General features: G+C 49.8%; 1 protein-coding gene and 1 long non-coding RNA gene across 10 annotated transcripts in view; one reads left to right on the top strand and one right to left on the bottom strand.

Annotated features, from left to right (window-relative positions):
• syne1a (spectrin repeat containing, nuclear envelope 1a) overlaps positions 1–20,738 on the bottom strand; it is a 77,309-nt gene that overhangs the window by 2,316 nt on the left and 54,255 nt on the right. For 6 of the 9 annotated variants that reach the window (XM_085936938.1, XM_085936941.1, XM_085936943.1 and 3 more), the window contains 58 exons: positions 20,430–20,615; positions 19,872–19,994; positions 19,618–19,800; positions 19,171–19,314; positions 17,821–18,030; positions 15,875–15,988; positions 15,651–15,812; positions 15,402–15,590; positions 15,162–15,335; positions 14,617–14,808; positions 14,400–14,531; positions 14,202–14,302; positions 13,983–14,127; positions 13,788–13,916; positions 13,552–13,725; positions 13,267–13,482; positions 13,096–13,197; positions 12,894–13,013; positions 12,628–12,828; positions 12,381–12,554; positions 12,182–12,313; positions 11,927–12,123; positions 11,709–11,841; positions 11,462–11,644; positions 11,237–11,386; positions 10,969–11,145; positions 10,743–10,898; positions 10,508–10,663; positions 10,274–10,444; positions 10,057–10,190; positions 9,788–9,992; positions 9,487–9,669; positions 9,270–9,416; positions 9,039–9,193; positions 8,808–8,955; positions 8,633–8,727; positions 8,325–8,562; positions 7,991–8,185; positions 7,606–7,731; positions 7,132–7,287; positions 6,903–7,061; positions 6,655–6,821; positions 5,024–5,186; positions 4,765–4,952; positions 4,542–4,692; positions 4,051–4,233; positions 3,843–3,980; positions 3,584–3,775; positions 3,195–3,501; positions 2,930–2,998; positions 2,398–2,531; positions 2,189–2,315; positions 1,906–2,111; positions 1,632–1,838; positions 1,432–1,560; positions 1,124–1,366; positions 964–1,038; positions 139–197 (listed from right to left, as the gene is read on the bottom strand). In XM_085936938.1, coding sequence (XP_085793064.1) covers positions 139–197; positions 964–1,038; positions 1,124–1,366; positions 1,432–1,560; positions 1,632–1,838; positions 1,906–2,111; positions 2,189–2,315; positions 2,398–2,531; positions 2,930–2,998; positions 3,195–3,501; positions 3,584–3,775; positions 3,843–3,980; positions 4,051–4,233; positions 4,542–4,692; positions 4,765–4,952; positions 5,024–5,186; positions 6,655–6,821; positions 6,903–7,061; positions 7,132–7,287; positions 7,606–7,731; positions 7,991–8,185; positions 8,325–8,562; positions 8,633–8,727; positions 8,808–8,955; positions 9,039–9,193; positions 9,270–9,416; positions 9,487–9,669; positions 9,788–9,992; positions 10,057–10,190; positions 10,274–10,444; positions 10,508–10,663; positions 10,743–10,898; positions 10,969–11,145; positions 11,237–11,386; positions 11,462–11,644; positions 11,709–11,841; positions 11,927–12,123; positions 12,182–12,313; positions 12,381–12,554; positions 12,628–12,828; positions 12,894–13,013; positions 13,096–13,197; positions 13,267–13,482; positions 13,552–13,725; positions 13,788–13,916; positions 13,983–14,127; positions 14,202–14,302; positions 14,400–14,531; positions 14,617–14,808; positions 15,162–15,335; positions 15,402–15,590; positions 15,651–15,812; positions 15,875–15,988; positions 17,821–18,030; positions 19,171–19,314; positions 19,618–19,800; positions 19,872–19,994; positions 20,430–20,615 — 9,305 coding nt within the window. The other 3 variants (XM_085936946.1, XM_085936942.1, XM_085936945.1) reach the window with 3 other exon arrangements.
• Positions 18,694–20,100, top strand: LOC147042412 (uncharacterized). The gene is made up of 3 exons (XR_015068826.1): positions 18,694–18,781; positions 19,130–19,242; positions 19,624–20,100. It is a non-coding gene; the product is annotated as an uncharacterized LOC147042412 (long non-coding RNA).

Here is a 20,738-nt window from a genome sequence, read left to right as displayed (position 1 = left end):
CGCTTGTGAGCTGGTCACATGACCTCTAGAAAAAGCGGGACACCGTGGAATGCTATGTTTCTATTTTGCTCTGATTTGCATTTAGAGTTCCACCACGGTCCCGTTTTTGTAGAGCTCAAGGAGCGGTGCTCGAGGTACCTGTGGCGCGGGCCGCTCTTGGGGGGTCCGGGTTGGGCCTGACTACTTTTGCCTCGAGGCTGAAGGGCGTAATGAGCAGGGAGGGAGGCGTCAAAAAAGAAAAGAAAAAAGAAATGTTTCAGTCAAGAGGCAAATGAGGACAAAAAAATAACTCAGGAGAGTAAAGCCAAAAAACTTTTCTGCAGAGAAACAATCGTCAACAAAGCAGCAATGTAATAATCAATGATGTGAATGATTGATTGATTGGCAAGAAATCTGGCTTCTCTGTAAAAAAACAAAAGACATATTTCAAAAAAGAAAAGCCAGCTTTTCTTGTGCATTTGTTTGCCGGATCAACATAGTGAAAGCAGCATCGAAAATCATACAAACTATACCTAAAAAAAAAAATCAAACACAAGCAGGGTGCTCGACCAGAAATTATTTTTCAGGACAAAATAATGAGACTTCCAATTTGATCGAAATGCGAAGAAAACAAAATTGCTGTATTCCATGGACCACACTAAAACCACAAAATGTTGGGCACAACAATAAAATCAAACTTTTCCACGATATAAAAAAAATCTACCCAAAAAAACCTCATTATTTAAAGTAACTTGGAGAAAACGTAATTCTACTAAACCCTATGAAAATAACCATAAATTAATCTAAACATTCATTTTAGTGAATTACTTTTCCTTAATTTAAAAAAAACACATTTCAAATACAAAATAAATTGTATTGATTAGTGTTATTCCGCAACATTAGCCGTGATTTCCTTCTAACTGTAACTTTTCAGCATGGCCCTCATATTCCCAGTTGATGTCCAAAAATGAAAAAGAACATTACCGCAGGTGAAAGAACCGAGGCCGCCGGAGAGACAGCGGCGATGCCCGATTTGCCGACAGACAGTGGTGAGAATTCCTGAATATAAAAAAAAAAAAAAACAACGATGTAAGCGAGCAGCAAGTGCAACATCTCCATTTGAAGTCTTGTCGTCGTGCCCCACCTGTTGCGGACTCTGGCGCTCCATTCGTTTCTGCAGCCCGTCCAGGTCGGCGTCCACCTGACGCAGGAGCAGACGCAGCCTGTTCCAGATCACGTGCACCTTCTCCTGCGCCTCCAGACACTCTCCGCCCAAAGAGCGGTGGAGCGACGCGGCGGGGGCCGTCGTGCTGACCAGCAGCTGAGCCGACAGCTCCTGGAGGGACGACACCTTCTGCTGCGAGTCCAGCAGCTCGCGCTTGATTTGCTACGTAAAGATTGAAATTGTGTCAAAAAGTGTCGCAACTAAAATGGAATGTGTCGCCAAAGTACCGTGAGTGTCCTGTGATGACCTCGCAGCGTTTGCCAGTCTCGGTCGGGAGGGATGGGCACCACCTCGTTTCTCCTGCGGTCGATGTTCTCCAACCACAGTAGCAAACCGTGACTCGTCTCGTGGAACTCCTGAGGGGGGGGGGGACATTTTGTTCTTTCTCTCTCTTCATGGTCAACATTGTGTCGCTTCCAGCCAGCACCTGACACTGCATGAGCGCTCTCTGCAGCTCCTCCCTCCACTCCTCCAACGAAGTGCCGAGGTGATCCCAGTGCGCGTTCATCTCCTTCAGAGCGTCCCGCAGCTCCCAAGCCTCCTCAGAGTCGGGTTCCGACTGAAGGAAGCCGGCGCTGCTCAAGTTGACCGACAGGACCTCCGACTTGTGGCTGTCCATCCCCTTCTGAAGCTCCTGAGGGACAGAAAAAAAAAAAAAAGTTGAAGAAAGAAGAGTTTCTGAGGGATGCTTGACGACTAACCCTGAGCTTCTTGATCCTCTGCTGGATGGCGTGGATATCCGTGCCAAGCTCCAGGCCTCGCAGCTGGCCCAGTTCGGCCTCACAGCGACCCAGCCAGGCCCGCATGGTCTGCAGGTCCGAGATGAGTTGCTGCCACTGCTGGAGGTTCTGCTTGTGCTTGTCGCTCAAAGTCTGAGCTTCAAGCAGCTCCCAGCGCTCAATCACGCCTGCGTGGAAGAAAACACAGCTCTGGATTTGCTTGTAGAACAAATAATGGGCTGTCTGTTACCAAAAAGAGACCAACCTGCATTCTGACTGTCAGTACCGGTCAGGTTGGTGAGTCCCGGCATTTCATCTTCATCCTCGGTGAGCTCTCCCTCAGCTCTCTTCACCGCGTCTATGCTGCCGCGACACTCTCCCATTAGGCGCATCTGCATCAGCGATAATAAATTTAAACATAAAAAACATTTTTTTTTCTCTGCAATGAAACGCTAGCACGTAGCAACGACTCACATAGCCCATGTATGTGGAATCAGCGTCGGGGCTTGAGCGGCTGGCGGCGTCCTCTCTGGCCTGCAGCTGGTAACGTGATGCGTCCAGAGCCTGGTCCAGCTGTCTGAGGCTGGCCTCCAGTTGTCCCGGGTCGCCTGCGCACAAAACACAAGAGGGTGAGAAATCCCGAACTGGGCGAGTATGTTGTTGTCGGGCATGCTGGAGACAAGACAGGATGCGTGCATTAGTCGGAAATGGCCGGTTAAACGTGGTGACTAGGTGTGGACCATCAACATGCAAAATATGGATTCTTCTCAACATGCTGATGGACATGACTGTGGATGGATGGATGGATGGATGGATGGATGGATGGATGGATGGATGGATGGATGGATGGATGGATTGATGGATAGATGGACGGATAAGACGTGCAGCTGGCGTGCTGGCCCATGAAGGGCGGCTGTTAGAGAAGCTCGATTTAGTATGAAGCTGGTGGCGTGCTCGCTCCTGACACATGCTGCGACATTTCCCGCTCAGTTCCTGCGGTTCCTACCGGAAGATGATTTCAATGTGTTCTCAGTCAGTTTTATATAGGCCTCGGGACTCTCGGGAATAACTACGTCTGAAGAGGAAAAACAAAGCATTCGGTTTGTGGGTAGCAGAAGCTCTTCCAGCTGTGGAGGTGTTGGTCTAGTGCATTGGGTCTTGATCATTCATGATCATTTCAATGTCAAAAGAACATGTGAAACAAACTTCATGTGCTTGAGCGCCCTCTGTTGTCGCACGCTGTAATTACATGACGCACTAAAAAGACTAACCTGAGAGTACTGCAGTATCCGTCCGAAGATACTCCTCGTCCTCGTGCCCTCGGCTCATTCCGCTTTGGTTGCGCCCACCCGGGCTCTCCAGACCCCGGCTCAGGTCGTAATCGTGGTCCCACTCCAACGGGATCGAGTCCACGCTGGCCGGAGTGTCCCGACCCGAGCGCTCCGCCCGAATGAGGGTGGCTGGCGCTGAGGCCTGGCGACTGGAGGTGCGAGGAGGCGTGAGGTCGCCGCACCACTGCAGCTCGCATATGTCGGCGCCGTCCTCCGTGTCGGAAGCATCCAGCTCGTCGTCCACCAGCTGGGAAACGAATGGAAAAAAAACGGTTTCCACTGCGGTTCACGTTTGGAATTGCTCATTTGTGTGTGTTGAGCGCACTCACGGGCAAACGCGTCAGCTTCTTGTAGTATCTGTTGACGCGTCCAAAGACTTCCTGGTAGTACCTCTGAAGCTCCTCCAGCTCTTCTTCGATCACAGCGGCATCCAGGGGTTCGCTCTTCTTGATCAGAGCGTCGCCCTGCTTGAACACTAACTCGATCTTGCTGGTGTTCAAATTGATCTCCTGCTGGAATGCCTGAAGCAAACGCAAACGTTTGGCCATCGACGTCCCCGGGGAGAAGCCGCGAACGTTTTGCGGCTACCTGGAGTTGTTTCATCTTGGCTTGTACGTCGCACTCGGAGAAGTGCTCGATGTTGGTGAGCTGAAGGTCCATCTCGGTCAACCACACCAGGATGCTGTCTCGAGCCGTCTCAAACTCCTCACGCTGGTTGATGAAGTGCTACGGGGAACATTTTGCTAAGCGGAGCTAGCTAAACCTAGACTAACTACTTTTAGCGTGCGGTCATTACCTTGAGACGGCGTAGGATGGCGGCCACCCTCTTTTGCAGGTTGTCCCACCTCTTGTTCCCATCATGCATCATCTCCCTGAGACGGCAGGACACGTCGGTTCGGTTCTCACGGGCCAAGCGGCGGTACTGTTTATTGATCAGCTCCAGCTGAGTCAAGCACTCCTGCACTTGCCGTTGGAAAGCCTGCCCACACAAATCAATAATTTTTTTTTTTTACAATTTAATTTCCACACTTGAGCATTGGGAAAAAAAAAAACGCCCAAGCTCAGCCACAAACATGACGGATGGCAACGGGCCAGGTCGGACAGCACCAGTGTGACGGACTGCCGCAGCTGAGCAGACCGGCTCAGACGAGTTTGTGTAACATGAGCCTTTAATGTTTCCTCCATCGTGAAGTTTCCATAACACGCAAAGAAACTTGATTTATAACACTAACCTAAATCCCGATCGCCCGATTTGCACATTTAACACAATCATACACGTAAACCCACCTCAAACTTCTTGAGTTCCTCTTTCGCAACAGTATAGAGGACACCAGAAGAATTAGGCGTAGCTGATGTTCTCTCCGAAGTCTTCAACCATTCCTCAAAGCGGGAGTAGTCGTCCAAAAACTTATGCCACAACCTCCAAGTCTCCTCAATCCTGCACAGAAACAATCCAGGATTAATTTAACGGTCGATCGGATTCCCGCGCAAACTCATTCACGACACCGACTTGAGCCTCCTCTCCATGGACATGGCGCAGATGTTCCTCCAGCGTCGATCCAGGCCCCTGGTGGCCTGCTGGATGGAATCGCACTCGGTCTCGGTGGAGCAGGCGTCGCAGTCGTGAAGCAGGACCTCGCACAGGTTCAACACGGACGCAACGCCCGTGCTGTGCTTCTCGATGTCCTTCTGCAGCTCCTGGATGAGGGGGGGGGGAAGTAATTGTGACATACGTAGAACCATCTCCACCGTCTCGATTTGCGTCTTACCTGCTGCTGGTTGAGCTTCCTGTGGATCTCCTGCTCGTCACACGTGTCGTAGACAATGGGCCTGGAAAGCTCGGACTCGATGTGAGCCAGCCAAGAGCGCAGACTGCTCATGTTTGTCTCCAAATGCTGCACAGCCACTAAGGTCTCCCGCAACTTCTTCAACCTGAAGACAGAAAGCCAAACTCATCTTATTTGATTCCATTTCAATGACAAGGTCAATGAATACTTTCACATTTGCGATGGGACAACCAAAACAATGTGAACAAGCTGCTGGTGGCCCCAGCTCACACCCCAAACACTCACACGCCACGTGTCCAACACAACTAGAAGGTGACGGTGACATTTCAAAAATGTCACACATGGCCTTCACTAGCCACTTTCCATTTGTGTTCTCAACTTAAAACCGTATGCAATTAATAAAATACCTTAGTAATATTATTATATTTAATATAATTCAGTCAGCTGACAAAATTCTTTTCCAAGTTATCCATGTTTGTTTTGATCCAGAAACGCACTAAAAGTCTGCAATACACTCTCAGCAAAATTGCACCAAATATTTTTTGCAAGCTGGCATAAAAAAAAAGGCACAACTCTTATCCCTGATTGTTTCCTAACAAATAAAAGATGACTTGTCATTTAGTCACCATAAAAAAACACAACACTGCAGAAAAGCTTGTCCTGCCTGTTCACATCGCAGTCGCAGTATGGCAGATCCTCGCCCGGGCTGTCTGCCATCTTCTCGGTCACCAAGTCCAAAAGCATGGGAGTGTGAGATTCCCCCCCAAAAGCCGTTTTTGCAAACCGCCTTCTCTTTCGTCTTTGTGTGGGGACTTTCTCCTCCAGAATGTACACGGTAAAGGAGGTTGGGTTGAGTGGAAAGGGAAGGGGCGGGGTGGGGGGCAGCTGCTGTTGTTTTGTGTGGCACAAGTGTGACTTATCAACTGTTGTGCTCCAAGGTTAAAAAAAAAAAAAAAAAAGAAGTGTGTGTCGTGGGGATAGAGTGACAAGTCCTGCCGTTTCTAAATCTGGACTAACAGTCAGCGGCATGTGCTAAAGAGGCGGGCAGAAACATACGCTGCAAAGCAACACAGACAAAAACAAAAAACAAAAAACGTGACGCCAGTGCAAAGTGCTGAAAATTGATATGCGCAAAAAGCGTTGCACTAGTAAATGGCGCTGGAGAGAAATTGCGGTAATAGCTTGAAAGTTAATATCCCTTGCGACGCGTCACTAGAGTGAAGGAGAGACGAGAGCGCAGCTGTCTGCGTGAGGTCAGCGTGTCCTCCCCCAGATTCTCTCCAGAGGACGACAGCCGGATGGCGGCGGGCGCTGGAAAAGTGGTGGCGGGGATTCCAGAATTGCATTTCACAAACGTCCAAATTGGACGTGTTTGAAAAGTCGCCAGTCATTGACAGTTCACAGTCCATTCATTCTACGTAGCTGTTGTCTAAAGTGGTACGGCAACACCACAAGGACAAAATACTAGATGAACTACTATTATTGTTTCTTGTTGAAATAATTTGTCATATTGCTTCATTTTAAATCGAATTACAATATTAGGTTGTTTAAAATATAGAAAATAAATATATATTGATAATTCAATTTTTTTTTTTGACATAACTTTCACCCACCTGGCTGCAATGAGGTCGAGAAGGTGCGTCCAGCGCTCGTTGACTTTATTGAGTTTGTGTTGTATGTCGGCCGCTTTGCTGTCCTGGCTGGCCCGGGCCAAGCGTTCTCCCGTGAGTTGCAGCTGCTGCTTGTTCTCCTGGGCCACGCAAATTTCTTCTTGGTAGTCCTAGTGGGGCATCAACAGTAAGTTGACACACGAGGACTTGGAGGAGAAGGAGGAGGTCGGCGTTTGTGTGTGTGTGTATACCTTGCGCAGCTTTTCAATCATCTCCTCGATGCTGATGTCTCCGTTTTGAGAGACTTTGCTCTCCATCTGCGTGAGCCATTCGCACAGCTCCTTGTTCTTCTCATTGAACACAGCCCACTCGTTCAGCTTCTCGCTAACTTGCTGCCTGCGCAGGGAAACCTGACAATACAAACATATCATAATCCATATTTGTTTTTCTCAAACTAAATTAAAAAAAAAGACACTGTACCTGGTGGCACACTTCCTCCCACTGGCACTGGAGAAGCTGGAGACGCTCCTGGAGTAGCGTGATGTCATCACTGCTGACCACACCCACCAAGGTGTCTCTCAGGAGGGACAGGGAAGTCAGGTCATCGTTCCAACTCTCCACCCTGTTCTCCAGCTCCTGCGTGCAGAAGACAATTTTTTTTTGTGTGTGTGCCTTGCATCAATGTATGCATCCACCCCCCCACTGGGCTCTCTGCGCTTGCGCTCCATTCCTCCTTGTCTCTCTTTCACCCTGCCCCCTCTTTCTCTCTTTTATCTCTCTGTTCCTCCCCCCACAGACAATCTGAGGACGTGTTATGCATCAAACATGAGCACAGATCCAGGAACCGCTAATAACTGTCATGTGTCTGCTACCACAAAACCAGCAAAAAAAAAAAAAAAAAAAAGAAGATAATTTTGCCGCATGATTCTGAATAATAATGTGCAGCATCTTCACCTTGCATCTCATCTGCTCGCCGTGCAACTCGTCGTGATGGTCTGGCAGCGGCGCCGACAGCTTCCTCTTAAAGGCCCTCAGCTTCTCCAGCGAGGCGTCGATGCCTTCCTCGCATCGCTCCCAATTCTAAGCGGAAAATAGCACATAAAAGCAAGAAAAAAAAAAAAAAAAAAATGAGTGCACGGAAGAGCCGACAGGGAACACCGCGCTCTAATGGGTGCGGGCTATTTTTAGCACCTGGATAGAAAGTGGGGGTTTATCCGAGGATGAAACGGGATCATGTTTGGGCAAGGAATGCCGCAGCCAAATAGAAGTCAGTCAGCAGACCCGGTCCAAAATATTTCCCAATTAAAAGGACCAATTTGCTCTTCCACTACTTCCTAACCTTGAGCAGAGCGTGCAGCTCCTTCCTCTGCTGGTCCAGACGTTGGTGGGCGTGTCTCCACCTCTCCTGTACCTCCATCAGCTCCGTCTGCAGCGTGGACTCGGCTTGCCCGTCGGCCGACAGCAGTAAGCTCCTTCCGGCTTCCACCGTCAAAATGTAGCCGCCCTGCTGCCTCTTGAGTACACGCTCGCGCAGCTGCAGGAACAGGGACAGGGAGGGTGGACCGAGGGGGTAAAGGTTAACTAAGGGAGTCTACGGTTGGTTTGAAATGGGTTGCGGGTTTGGTTAGAGACTGGCCTATAAATGTGTGGACTATGACTAGTTTCCATCCTACTTGTATCTGATCCAGCAGGTTCCTGGCCTGCTGCAGAGCGATGGTTTCCCCTCCGGGGTGACGTGCGTCCAGCTCGCGAGACACGTCCTGAAGCCATCGTAGAAGCTTTTCCAACATCTCCTGGTAGCTGTGCCACTGATGGAGCAAACTGTCGATGATGCCCCTGCGTTGCTGGGCGCGCCTCACCACGCCTTGCCACTGATTGGCCAGCAAGGCTAGATTCACACTGAAGTCATCTCTGTTGGAGGAGTTGAAGATTCATTTGACAAAATTGTAACACGTGAGTAGATTTCCATCGCCCTATTTACCCATCAGCCACTTGTCCTTGGTCCAGCATGTTATGCCCATCGCTGATAATGGAGTAAAGAATCTGCTGCCGGCTGAACATCTCAGCCTGGAACAACTGTGAATAAAAACACACCTTGTAGACGGGAAACTGACTTCCTGTCTCCCTTCCTCCTTTCCATGAAGAGAAATTCTGACCTCATGCTCTTGCTGCTGCTCCAGAAGACTTTGGTAGTTGCCCGAAACTTCGGCGGCCAGTTTGTGCTCCGCCTGAGACAGGAAGTCCATCCAGGCTTCGCACTTCTGTAAGAATGTCTGGTGCAGGAGCAGCGCCGCCTGAAGTTTACTGGAGTCACAAAGGATTTTTTTTTTTCTTTTATACCAGAGTTGAGAAGACCAGACGGGAGACGTACGTGGGTAGAGGCGTACCTGAACCTCTCGCTGAGGAGAGCGGAATGAGACGCCCACGCTCGGTTCAGCCTCTGTAGACGCTTCAAGTCTCCGTCGCTGACCGGGAGTCTGTACATGAGCATGTTGACACGTTCCAGGTCTGGAGACAAACTGCTCAGCTTGGACAAAGGAACCTGAGAACAACAACAATGCTGGCTCACATCCCGAATGAGGAATAAAAAAAAAAAAATGCATGGATAGATGTCTGACCCGCAGTTTGTCCATCCGCGTTTGAACGTCACTCAGCGCCGGCGAGCCGAGCTGCTCCGACTCCTTCAACGCTTGCGCAGCTTCGGCGTCCGTTTGAACGAGCGCATCCAATTGGTCCCTGAAGCCCTCGCAAGCTCGACTTCCACACTAGTCGATCGCGATAAACAAAAAATAAGAAGACGGCTATCAAAAAGGATTTGAGTTCCTCGCGACGTACCTGCAGCGCCTCCTGCTGCCTGCGTAGCGAGTGCGGCAGCGCCGACAAGCGATAAGTCAGGGACATGTGGTCGGAATGCAGAGCCGCAAACGAGTAGGCGTCCACTCGGTTCTTCAGCTGCTCTCCCAAAGTTTGCAGCTGCTGCAAGGAATGTTGCACCGATTCCTGCTCACCGAGACATTCCTGTCATAACATCGACCGAATTTTATTTTCAGAATCATTACCGGGTATTGAAAAAAAAAAAAAAATTTAAAGTTGAGCCCCCAGACAAAGTTCCAATATTTCTTCTCCTTGTACTCACGTCGCAGTCCTTGATCCAGGCGTTGCTCTCCTCGTCTGTGATGTCCCTGTCGGTGGCGCTCTTGAGCAGGCGGTCGGCACGCTCCTCCTGCTTCTCCACCGCTTTCGTACAGGTGGCGAATAATTGCGTGTATTTCTGCCACAGCCCCAGCAAAGCCTTACTGCTCCTCAACTGCTCCGAGATCTGCTCCAATAGGTCGTTCCACCTGACGGAAATGATGTCATCGTTTGGGATTTCACCTCCCATTGAGATTATTATTTTCTTTTTACCTCCTGTTGACATCCCGCATTGCTCTGTTGAGTGTTTCCGCCACGCACGGGTGACATTCGGTGAGGAGCTGTTGGGTTACAGATCCAAACTTGAGTAGGCTGCTCTCCTGCTTGTCCATCTCCTCTTGCAGGTTCTAGGTGACACATCAAAACAGATGCTTTGTCCACCAGATGGCGCCACCTTACTTTTTTTTTTTTTAGCATGTGCAGCACTCACCTCCAGATTCTCCACCTGCTGCTGCACAGCCTCCAGAGAGCCACTTATGAGGGGAAGCCGGAACACGCAGTACCTGCCCTCCATCAGGTGCCCGTCGATCTCCTCCGCAACACGCCTGTATAAGGTCCATTCTTCCAGCACCGAGCGCAGGCTCACCTTCATCTGACTTATCTGTGGGAGCAACACTTGATTAGAGTCTGAATTTTTTTTATTTTTATGGAGAAGTTGACTTACCATGTGCTTCAAATGAGCCCAGGATTGGTTGAGACCTTTGAGGGTCTCTGTGACACCAACGCAGGCTTCTTCTTTCTTATCCCGAATGAGAGCTTTACCACGTTCCTCAGCCTTCTCTAGATCCTTCTCTTTTTCTTTCACAAGTTCCTCTAACTCCTGGAAGAGTGACAATTGTGGTTGTTATAAAGTGTCCCACTATTTGGGGAAATTGTGGTAACAGCAATTCAATTCTTACCTGACAATCTTTCAGTGCGTTCTGCACCGATGCAACATCTTCTATCCTGTGTCGCTTCTTCAGTTTCTCCTCTTGTAGTGTCAGCCATGTTTTTAAGGCTTGTACTCCGTTCTCGTGCTCTAGCCAACTTTCTAAAAGTCCTTCTAAATGTTGAATCTAAAAAAATAATAATCCAAAAACAGACGAGTCAGTGTCTGTTGAAAGACGAGGCCAAAAAGTGACTTACCTTTTCGCCGATGAGCCCTTGGAGGACCTGCCATCGTCTGTTCATAGCGCCGAGGCGCTCGGCAAAGTCGGTTTTCTCGCAGCGCTTTCCCTCCACGTCCTGACTGCTGATCTGCAGTACCGACTGATTGACAAAGTCCACCGTCAGCTGTTTGCAGGTCAGGTCGATGCGGAACCCCTGCGAAAAAGAAAGCAATTTTCATATTTGATATTTGAAGACATCATTCTGGAAAGAACAAATACATCAATACGCTTTTTTTTTTTTTTACCTTGTACTTTTGCAAGAAGATCTGGACCACCTCTGAGCCCACAGCTCCAGCGATTTGCCCCTGGTCTTCGTTAATGATGTTCTCCATAAGCGTGATCCAGCTGATGAGCTCGGCGATGGCGTGTCGGGACGCCAGCTTCTCCATCTGCAGCTGAAGGCCAAAAGATAACAAAGAGTTACGACGGCATCAGAAAAAGAAACAGGATCGTTATCTTCTCTGGCGGACCTGATGGAGCTTCTCTTGGACCACGGGAATGCGAGTGAGAAGCTCAGCCCACAGCGTGTCGACGTGGCCTAGGGCTGTCCTCAAACTTGCCGTGTCCACCCGCTTCAATCTCAGGAGCTGGTTGCCGGTGCTCAGGACGGAGGAACGCAAAGACGACTTGGCGTCCACCTCTTTGGAAAACTCCTGCGTGAAGCCCAAATGACACTCAGGTATGAGCCCCCACACAAGAGTTCACGTCGCGACCTACCAGGAAGGCACAGAGGTGATCCCTGACGGTCTCCAGCTCCTGAGGCACGGTGACGGACTGAGTTGTCCAAAATTCAAGTCTGTCCAGAGCCAACTGCAACCAGTGGCTCAACTCTCCCGACTCCCTTTTGTACCTAGCGAGTAAGATGACATCACACCTTGCGCGTGAGTTAAACGTCGGAGAGCTGTTTGACTAGACGAGAGCAAACAAAAATAGACCTGCTCCAGTGCTTGAGGGTGGAGTCGAAACGGTGAAGCTCTTTGTTGACTTTGGTGGTTGATGAGAGCCAGTGTTCTCCCAGCTGAGTCAACTGGTTCTCCAAGTCTGAACAGCTGACAGACAGAAGAAGCCTCTTGCCTTCTTCCAGGACCTGATACAGTTGGGGCTGATGCTCGGCAAGATTGGCCTTCAGACGCTGAAACGGAACAGAAGATGAGACTGAGGGCTTAAATCCAATGTTCCAAGAGCCTTACCTGGTAGAGAGTGATCCTCTCCAAAAGTCTCTCCTCGGTTTCCTCCACCAGGCCCACCGTGGGGATGCTGCATTCGACAACCTCCAGCTGTCTACACAGAGCTTGGTAGTCTTCTACAAACCTGCTCCATGACTGGCAGAGACAAGGTCATCAAGGTTATGTTCATCTCTGAAATGAAAATTTGGAAAGTCATCCTCACCTCCAGAATGCCCTCCAGCTCCACTCCCCGTCTGTGGGCCTGTTTGAGGACACCGTGAGCTAAAGACATGGTCTCCTCTAAGGCCTGGCTTTCCCGCGGTGCCACCAATCCAGACACTTTCCTGTAGAAGGTCTGAGTGAGGATCATGTGGCATTCGAGTCTCTGGAAGAACTCCTGAAGGGGTGAAACAAATGAAACGTTAACCAACACGGAGGTTAAACTAATCCACCAAAGAATGACATCTTACTTTGTGTTTGTCCAATAGCATTTGGACTTCGGTGACCGAGGCGACTGTCATTTTCTGGTCGGCGGCCATCTTGTCCTGGGCCGTGTCCACCAGGTCGGTGAGGTCTCGGAGCGCCGCTTCGTACTGAGCCTTGAGGGCTAGGGCTCGCTTCAGGCCGCTGCCTCTGGAGCCCACCAGTAGCAGCAGTTCTTCGTACGCGTCCTGCGTGAAAAACGACCGCTGTGACACCGATACTCGTCTTTTAGTTTTGTGCTATTTTGCTTTACGTGGAGTTTGAGGAGCTCCTGGTGGGAGAGTCGGTCGGATTGGACTCCTTCGGCTTTGGTCTTCACCTCGGTCACTCTTTGCTCAAACTCCCTCAGGCTGTCCTCCACTTCCGAGAATGTCTGCAAAAAAGTGACCGTGTCATTCATGCATGACCAGCGGTCTCCGTACCACCGACGGATTTTACACGTGTTGGCATCGAACCTCGATCTGCTTGGCTGCGGGCCTATCTACTGTGGCGGCCATTTTCTGTAGCAGCAAGTGTTTACTCTCGCTCAAAGCCGTGAACAGCATCCGGAGTTCGTTCTGGTGCAAAGAAGAGCCGAGTGGTGTTCAAAGTCAAACATACACTTTTGCTGGAGATTCCTCTCTTACCTGGAAGTTGACGTGCTCTTGGAGCCTGTCCCTCATGGTGTCGCATTTCTGTTCAAGGGTGGACTCCAGCAGGCCCATCCTCTCTTGGAGACCTTCCAGGGTGTCCTCCATCAAGGCTTGCTCCTCACCTCCACACAGCCTCCCTGCACCTCCACCCAGAAGATCTCTGCACTGGTTTACCTCTCTGCTCATCTCCTTCAGATCTTTATTGGTGCTCTGCAAGGATGACCCGGCGAGATACTTAGTGAAATCTGCTCACTGTGAGTCCTCGTTCTTCTTTCTTACCTCGAAATGTGTTAGCTGCGTCTGCGTGTCTTCAGATAGCAGCACGGGGCCCGAGAGCATCTCGCTCTCGGCGGCGTCCAACCAGGTGGAGGCGGCCGACACTGCTGCGTACAGATTCTGTTGGAGCGCCGTCGCGCCTGAGGAGAGCGACGGCGTCTTGTCGCCGCTTTCCGCCTGCCGGGAGGAGTAAAGACGATTCACACGGTGACACTTTGAAGCAAAAGCCATCGCTTTACCTCTTCGGTGATTTTTTCCAGAACTTGGCTACAGGCCTCGAATAAAGCTGTCGGCGAGCCAGCGTCCTGGCTGCCGGACTCGCCTCGGAAGACCATGCCGGGACTGGTCAGACGGGAACGTTGAATGATCTGCGCACACGCGCGGCATGAGAGATGACTCGTGAAGACGACGTACACGTTCACGTCCGTGCGTACCGGGCTGAACTGATCCTGTTCCAATGTGTTGAGCGAGAGCTGCAGCTTAGTGCTCTGATCTTTATTCAGGTTCTCCCAACGTCTCAAGTGGTCCCCTTGAGACAAGCTCTCGGTCTCCAGCAAAAGAGGAAGAGACGACACCTCGCTGCGAGAAAGGAAGAAAAATGATCTTCAAATCAAATTTAATCCATACAATGTAAAATAAGTCGAAGAACTGACCTGTCTCCATTTGTTGTGATCTGTTGACTTAATAAATCTTCCCCGACACTGGCTACTGACTTCAGCAACCTTCTCTGCTCTTCAACATGCTCCTTCAGCTCCTAAAAAAAAAAGACAATGTGTGTTAAAAGTCAGTAAAATCAAATTATGGTTGAAACAGTGCAAGCTAAGGGCATAAAAAAGCAGTCTGCCTCTCACTCTTTGTCTGAGAAGGTTGTCGTGATGCTGCTGTGTGCGCGATGAACGAGCCTGGGAGAGCCAATCCTGCACGCTGGGGCTCTGCGAGAGCGACGAGTCCGGCTCGCTGTCATCCGGTTCTTGCAATGAACCCTGTGGTGGGTGGGTGGGTGGGGGGTGGCGTGGAAAATGAAGTAGCTTGGAATAGCAAAACATTTAGCGATGGTCCCTCCCTCACCTGTATGTCCATCTGCTTGTCTTGCAACATCTGCTGAAGCTCCATCAGGCTGTCTTTCAACGAGTGCAGTTTGAAGGTGAGCTGCTCCGCCTCGCTTTTGGTCTCGGCCCGGCCCTCCAGGAGCAAGCTCTCGCTGTGCACCGACAGCTCGGACAGAAACGACACCTTCTGCTCGATTTCCAACAGCATGTTCTGTAAAAAGATTGAAAAAAAGATTTGAAAAATGTGGATTTCTTTTTTTCTTGTTATCTCAGTAAAGTATAGCTAATCTACACGCTAGTCTGTGTATGGTTTAAACCAAGATTCCACACGAGGAGGGGAGGGGGGGGGCATATGAGAGCAATAATCAGCTTATCCCCCCCCCCACTGATCGAGGCAGACGGACGCAGAAAGAACAATTACAATGTACGACATTAGCTGGTCTAATATTAGCTCCTGTTGTGATACGTTACCATAGAAACAGTCAAATCACAATATCGCGACCATATATAGAGCTGCAACGACGCTGTCTGGAATTAAATACATGAAGTAGTTGAGCACATCACCTGGCAGTCGATGAGCTGCTCCTCCATGTCCAGGTCTTCGTTTTGGAGGTGAAGCGCCGTGCTGAGGGTGGCGCGGGTGCTGAGCAGCCAGTGGTCCAGCTCCTCGGCCTCGCTGTGGTAGCGCTGAAGCGCCTGCTCCTGACGTTGCTCCTCCAGCTGCTCGCTGAGCTTCTCCTGCGAGGAAGAAATAATGTTCCTCAGATATTCACATTTGTGTGGATTGATGGCGAAGCAGCTCACCTCCAGAAGTTGGCGTTTCCCGGAGGCCTTCATCCTGATGGTGGCCATCCTCTCATCCAGCACGGTGAGGGTGGATTGCAAGGCCAGCTGGTCGGCGGGCTCGCCGTCGCCGTCCGACAGCTCCTCCGAGAAGCACGTCTGCAGCTCGCCGATCTCGTCTTGCAGCATCATGATCTCGTCCATCACAGCCTGAGTGAGGATGAATGGTTAAAAGAAATAAAACGGATCAAGTATGACATCTAGTCTTACCTGATGTGTCGCCATCTGGCTCTCGGGGCTCTTGCTTGGCTCCAAGCCTTCACCGAGGGACGCCTCGATGGACTCCATCTTGGTGGAAATGGATTGCAGAGACTCCTGGTAGTGCTGCTGTCGCTCCAAAGCTTCATACAGAGTCTTCTGCTTCTCGCTTATCTAAGGCACGACGAAGAGAATAAAAACCATTCTGGCTTCAAAGCGGGTCCAAGTAACCGTACCACGTTCTTGAGCGTTTCCCAAGATCTCTGTAGGTCGTCCAGGTTGGCCGTGCTGGTCTCCACGGACGGGTCGTAGAGCTCCTGGAGGGCGGCTCGACTCAGACCGCTTCGACCCTGTTGCGTGATAAGTGAGTGAGGAGTGGAACATTTTTAAATTCAGATAAATACTTACAAAGTGTTTTTTCATGATTTCAAAACGCTTAGGTCATCAACACGACGTGTAAATATCGATGCAATCATTTGGCGAAAGCCAACGGAATGTTTTATAATTCCAGATTCTTCAAAGACGCCAACCTTTTGCCCAGATCTTGGTATTTTCCTCAATCAGCTTTATGATGTGAATGAGGCTTTATGACCTGGAATAGCTTGATATTGCAAATTGAGTTGAAAAGAATAAATAGAGTGAAGGGTGATGTTGTGAAGAGCTGGCAGGCCAGGCAGGATTCAGCGGGGGAGGAGGGTGGGGGTGGGGGGGAGTACCTGGTTAAGGGGAGCATCAGCGTAAGCCCCAGGGGAGGGGGAGCGGCAGGCAGGGGGAGAGGAGACCTCGCTGTTGGTGCCCTCCTCCCCCGACTCCTCGGTCACGGGGGAGAGGAGCGTGTGGCAGCGGCCTGCTGTCATCTGACCACACCAAAAGAAGCAAGGGGGGGGGAGGGGGAACACGGGAAACATAGGACAGGAGAAAGCCCAATGAAAAAAGTAAGAGAACAGGAAAAAAAAAGAAAGCAAGAGCGAGAGAATAGGCTTTCAAATCAAAAGCGGGAATGCTGGTTGAGCAGGTTGCAGCTGGCACGTAATCGCACCAGGAAAATTCACAAATCATTTTTTGGTGGCTTCGCCGCCTCGAAAGCGGCCGGGACGCAAACGTCATCGCGGCTCTTGTAATGGATCTCTCGTAATCCCACTCCTCTTGACAAATCTGTAGTCAACAATACCTTTCTACTCCTCCTCATTTGCTGGCCTAGAAGTGACCCAGTTGTTTGTATGAGTAGCGAGACAGAAGTGGAAACTGTGCTGCCGACTTTTTTTTTGGGGGGGGCTGTTAACAACGTGGCTAAACTCAACGCCGGGACGCATTCCCGGGCTTTATGATGCAATGCGGTGCAACGGAGGACATCGGCATGCAAAGTTTTTGCGCTTAACTGCATGTCAACAAAGATCTTGAAGACTAGCATACACACACACACACACACACACACACACACACACACACACACACACACACACACACACACACACACACGCTGTCATATCGTGTATCCGGGCACAACACAGCGCAGACAGCAGTGACAAGGACGTGGAATGTGAGACGTATACGGTAGTGTGAGATTTCCAAGCACAGCAGGCTGATGAATGGGAGATAAAAAGTGCACACACACACACAGACACACACATCGGAAGGAATCAAGTATGACTCAAGAGTTTTTGTACTACAGTGGACGTAGTTGAGCTAAATAAATAAGGAATCAAGTATGACTCAAGAGTTTTTGTACTACAGTGGACGTGGTTGAGCTAAAATAAATATATCATAATTATAGTAGAAAAATTCCAAATATTATTTTATATTAGACTGAATCACACTATTTAAAATACATCATTTATACAAGACAAGTTTAATTTGGATGACTAATGATGTATGAGAAATAATTAAATTCTATATATAATAATAAAATACTTTTAAATATTTTTTGGAATGCACTGAAAATAAATGTAAAACGCCCAAAATTTGCACACAGCTCTTTTAAAAGTGATGTCGATAAAATATCGAAGTTGTAGATAGTTTGAAGAAAGTCCCCACGACACACTATTTGTTGTTTTGCTGCACTTTTTCAGTAACATAGCAAAACAGTGAACAATTAAGTTGTCATGTCGAAGATGCCATGACACACACAAACACGCACACGCACACACACACACAAGATGCATGCGGGACCTCGTCCACTCACCATGACGACCGAGGGGTGCGCAGGAAGCTGCTTGTCGCCGGCTACTCCGGCGCCGTGCATGTCGTCGTCGCTCAGCTCGTCCGAGAGTCCGTCGGCCTCGCTGACCGTCAGCAGCATGGTGGCGTGTTTGGCCTTCACCGTCAGCATCTTGCACTTGGAATGGAGCGAGGCGATCTGCTCCTGGTAGCCTCGGATCTTCTGGGCCAGCTCCTGTCACAACATAGCCCACGGCGACACAGAAGCCGCCCGCCCGCGGGGGGTCAGACGAGGGTGGGGCGCTACTTGACGGTTAACGCTGAAAAGCTCGCCAACTCGGCCGCATGCTGAATCAGACGCCGGTTTGTACGGAGCATTCTCCTCCCTTTCCCAGCCAGCCTCTGCTTTTCATAGCGCTCGCATAGACAGACGACAGCTCCGTCTCTCTCTCTCTCTCTCTCTCTCTCTCTCTCTCTCTCTCTCGGTCTCTCTCTCTCTCTCTCTCTCCTCTGTTCCTCTAAGCCAATCGGAAGCCAGAACGGGCGTATGACTCAGAGCGGGCGCTCGGGCTAACAGGAAGGATGTTTGTTTGAGCGAGACGGCGAGAGAAAGATGTTGAATTCAAAATTCCTTACAACTCAAAAAAAAAGGGGCAAACAGGAAGTGATGTCATCCCCCTTTTTTTTCTTTTAGAAAACTCCTCTGCCAATCCTCAGGGCAGATTCCTTCTGACAAAAGGGAGCAGGCGAGGAAACACTCCCTGTTTGGGAGGACTGACAAAGATGGTGTCAGGTTTCAGCTGTGGTATGAGCGCGAATGGCGGGGCCATTCACCCCCCCCCCCTCCCCTTAACTCCTCGACCCCGAGCGCCGCAGATGGTCAACGCACAAATAATCAGGTCACGTGACTAACTAGGCCAGCGGTAGAAGAGAGGCGCTCGGCTTAAGAGGCCAACGGCCGACGTCGTGATGGAGAGATTTCAGTGGTAAGAAAAATAACATCAAAAAGGAACTGGCTTCCAGGAACGAGAGCTTCCCCGCCTCGTGTTTTGAATCTCCGCAGCGGGGGGGGAACAAATCGCCGCGTCATTTCCCAAGTGCGCAAAGTTAGGCTCCAATAGCGGTGCACTTGGCTCGAAGCAGCGAACATGAGTCAGCTGCATGAGATAAAAGTCAAAATATCTGCGGGCCAGGCCCACCATCTTTGCTAATCAAAATGAACAGCTTCATAAAGACTAGCTTGGCCAAGAAACTGCAAATATTTACCATTTCCTGTACATATACACGAACTGAATCGTGCAGGAAATCCACATCCTGTTTGTCTCCTTTTTGAGGTTGCCCTGATTGAGATACATCACATTTCATCTCCACTGACCTCATGGTGGTGGATCTGTGCCTGAAGTTCCTGAATGTTGCTGGTGCAGACAGGCCGGTCCTGAACGATACGGTGGGCTTCTTCTATTAACCTCTGGAGCTTCTTCACCTCCAGCTCATACTGTTCATACTGCACCACGGCCTCCTGAACAAGACATGGCAGACATTTTTTTTTTTCCATATCATTTTCACAACCAAGTTGTTTGTCCTCTCTAGTCACTTAGGACCCATCCTCTAATGACTAAGCTTCACTACAAGGAGCTTAAAGGTAAATAAGCCCAGAACCGGAGGATTGGTGGATAATAGGAGTCGGGAAAGGGCTCAGAAGAAAACCCAGATAGTCCTGACACAGATTGTTACTAGAACATGGGAAAAAAAATACTTAGGAGATAATTATAATGAATGATGATGTTTTTTTTTTAATGCATGATTACTGAGTGGAATTGACCTGCAGGATGTTACACTGCTGGATGGTAGTGTGCTGCAGTTGGCTGGTTTCCTGCTGCAAGCTTTGCGCTGTACGGCAGAGAGTCAGACTGGCCACCACCTCCTCCGGAAGCCGGAGGGCACTCTGACACCTCTGCACGGCCGCCACCTGTCGCTTGAAGCCGTCCATCTCGGCCAGCAAACGCTGAAATGGGGGGGAAGGTCCAATGTGTATTCAAAAAAAAAAAACAATGTGTTATCGTGCGTTGATTTTACTTGTCTCTGTGTGAGTTGCTCTCTTAGACTGAGCCTGTTGAGATCGGGGGAGGCCAGGGTGACTTGGACTTGGTCCACTGCGGCGTGGAGATTCTTCACCTCGGTCTCCAAATGCGATATGTCCTGAGAAATACCAAATATGATTAGGATTACGGAATAGAAAGTGATAGCTAATTAGAAAATGAGAAGACACAAAAGAGGACCGACTGGTTGCGTGACGTCTTTGTATAACCATCAATTAAAAGCTTTTCATTTCATTGTTGGCATAGCAACTTTTGTTTGCTAAGGATAAAAAAAAAATGGAAAAGTGGTCAGATGGTCTGATGAGTCCGTGTTGACCTTGTTCAGGAATGATGGACAGAAGTGAGTCAAATGTGGCTTGTCTGCAGCCTCGTGCTACAAGCAAATGTAAACAGTGACTTGTACCCATGACAGATTTGTGGAACGTGACTGCCTTGCCTGCCGCAGGCACCAGATTACTGTAGTCAATCGTGAGTCATGCAATACCGACAATCGCCACACGACGGCAGTGTTGACACGGTGCAGCTATTTCTTTACCTTAACGGCATCCTGCAGACTCTGCAGGCGAGTCTTAACAGCTAGCTGCAGCTCCTCCGTACGTCTGCTGAGGTGCTTCACCTGCTGACTCCACCCTTTGGTCGCCAGCACGTCCCCCAACTGGGCCTCCCACTCCGCCAGGGCCTCCAGGTCGCCATGGAGACCTCGACACTCCCTCAGCAACAGCTATCAACGCCAAAGCGTAATTTACATGAGAGAAAGGGAGGAGACTGTCAAATGGTACTAATTAAGGGTGCTGAATAGTTGGGGCTGACATTCAGCTCAAAATTAGAGGACGAGACTCCAATT

The sequence above is a fragment of the Syngnathus leptorhynchus genome, chromosome 18 (genome assembly GCF_054491065.1).
Source record: "Syngnathus leptorhynchus isolate UIUO chromosome 18, UIUO_Slep, whole genome shotgun sequence".
Classification (NCBI taxonomy): Eukaryota; Metazoa; Chordata; class Actinopteri; order Syngnathiformes; family Syngnathidae; genus Syngnathus; species Syngnathus leptorhynchus.
This window is presented reverse-complemented; position numbering and strand designations above follow the sequence as displayed.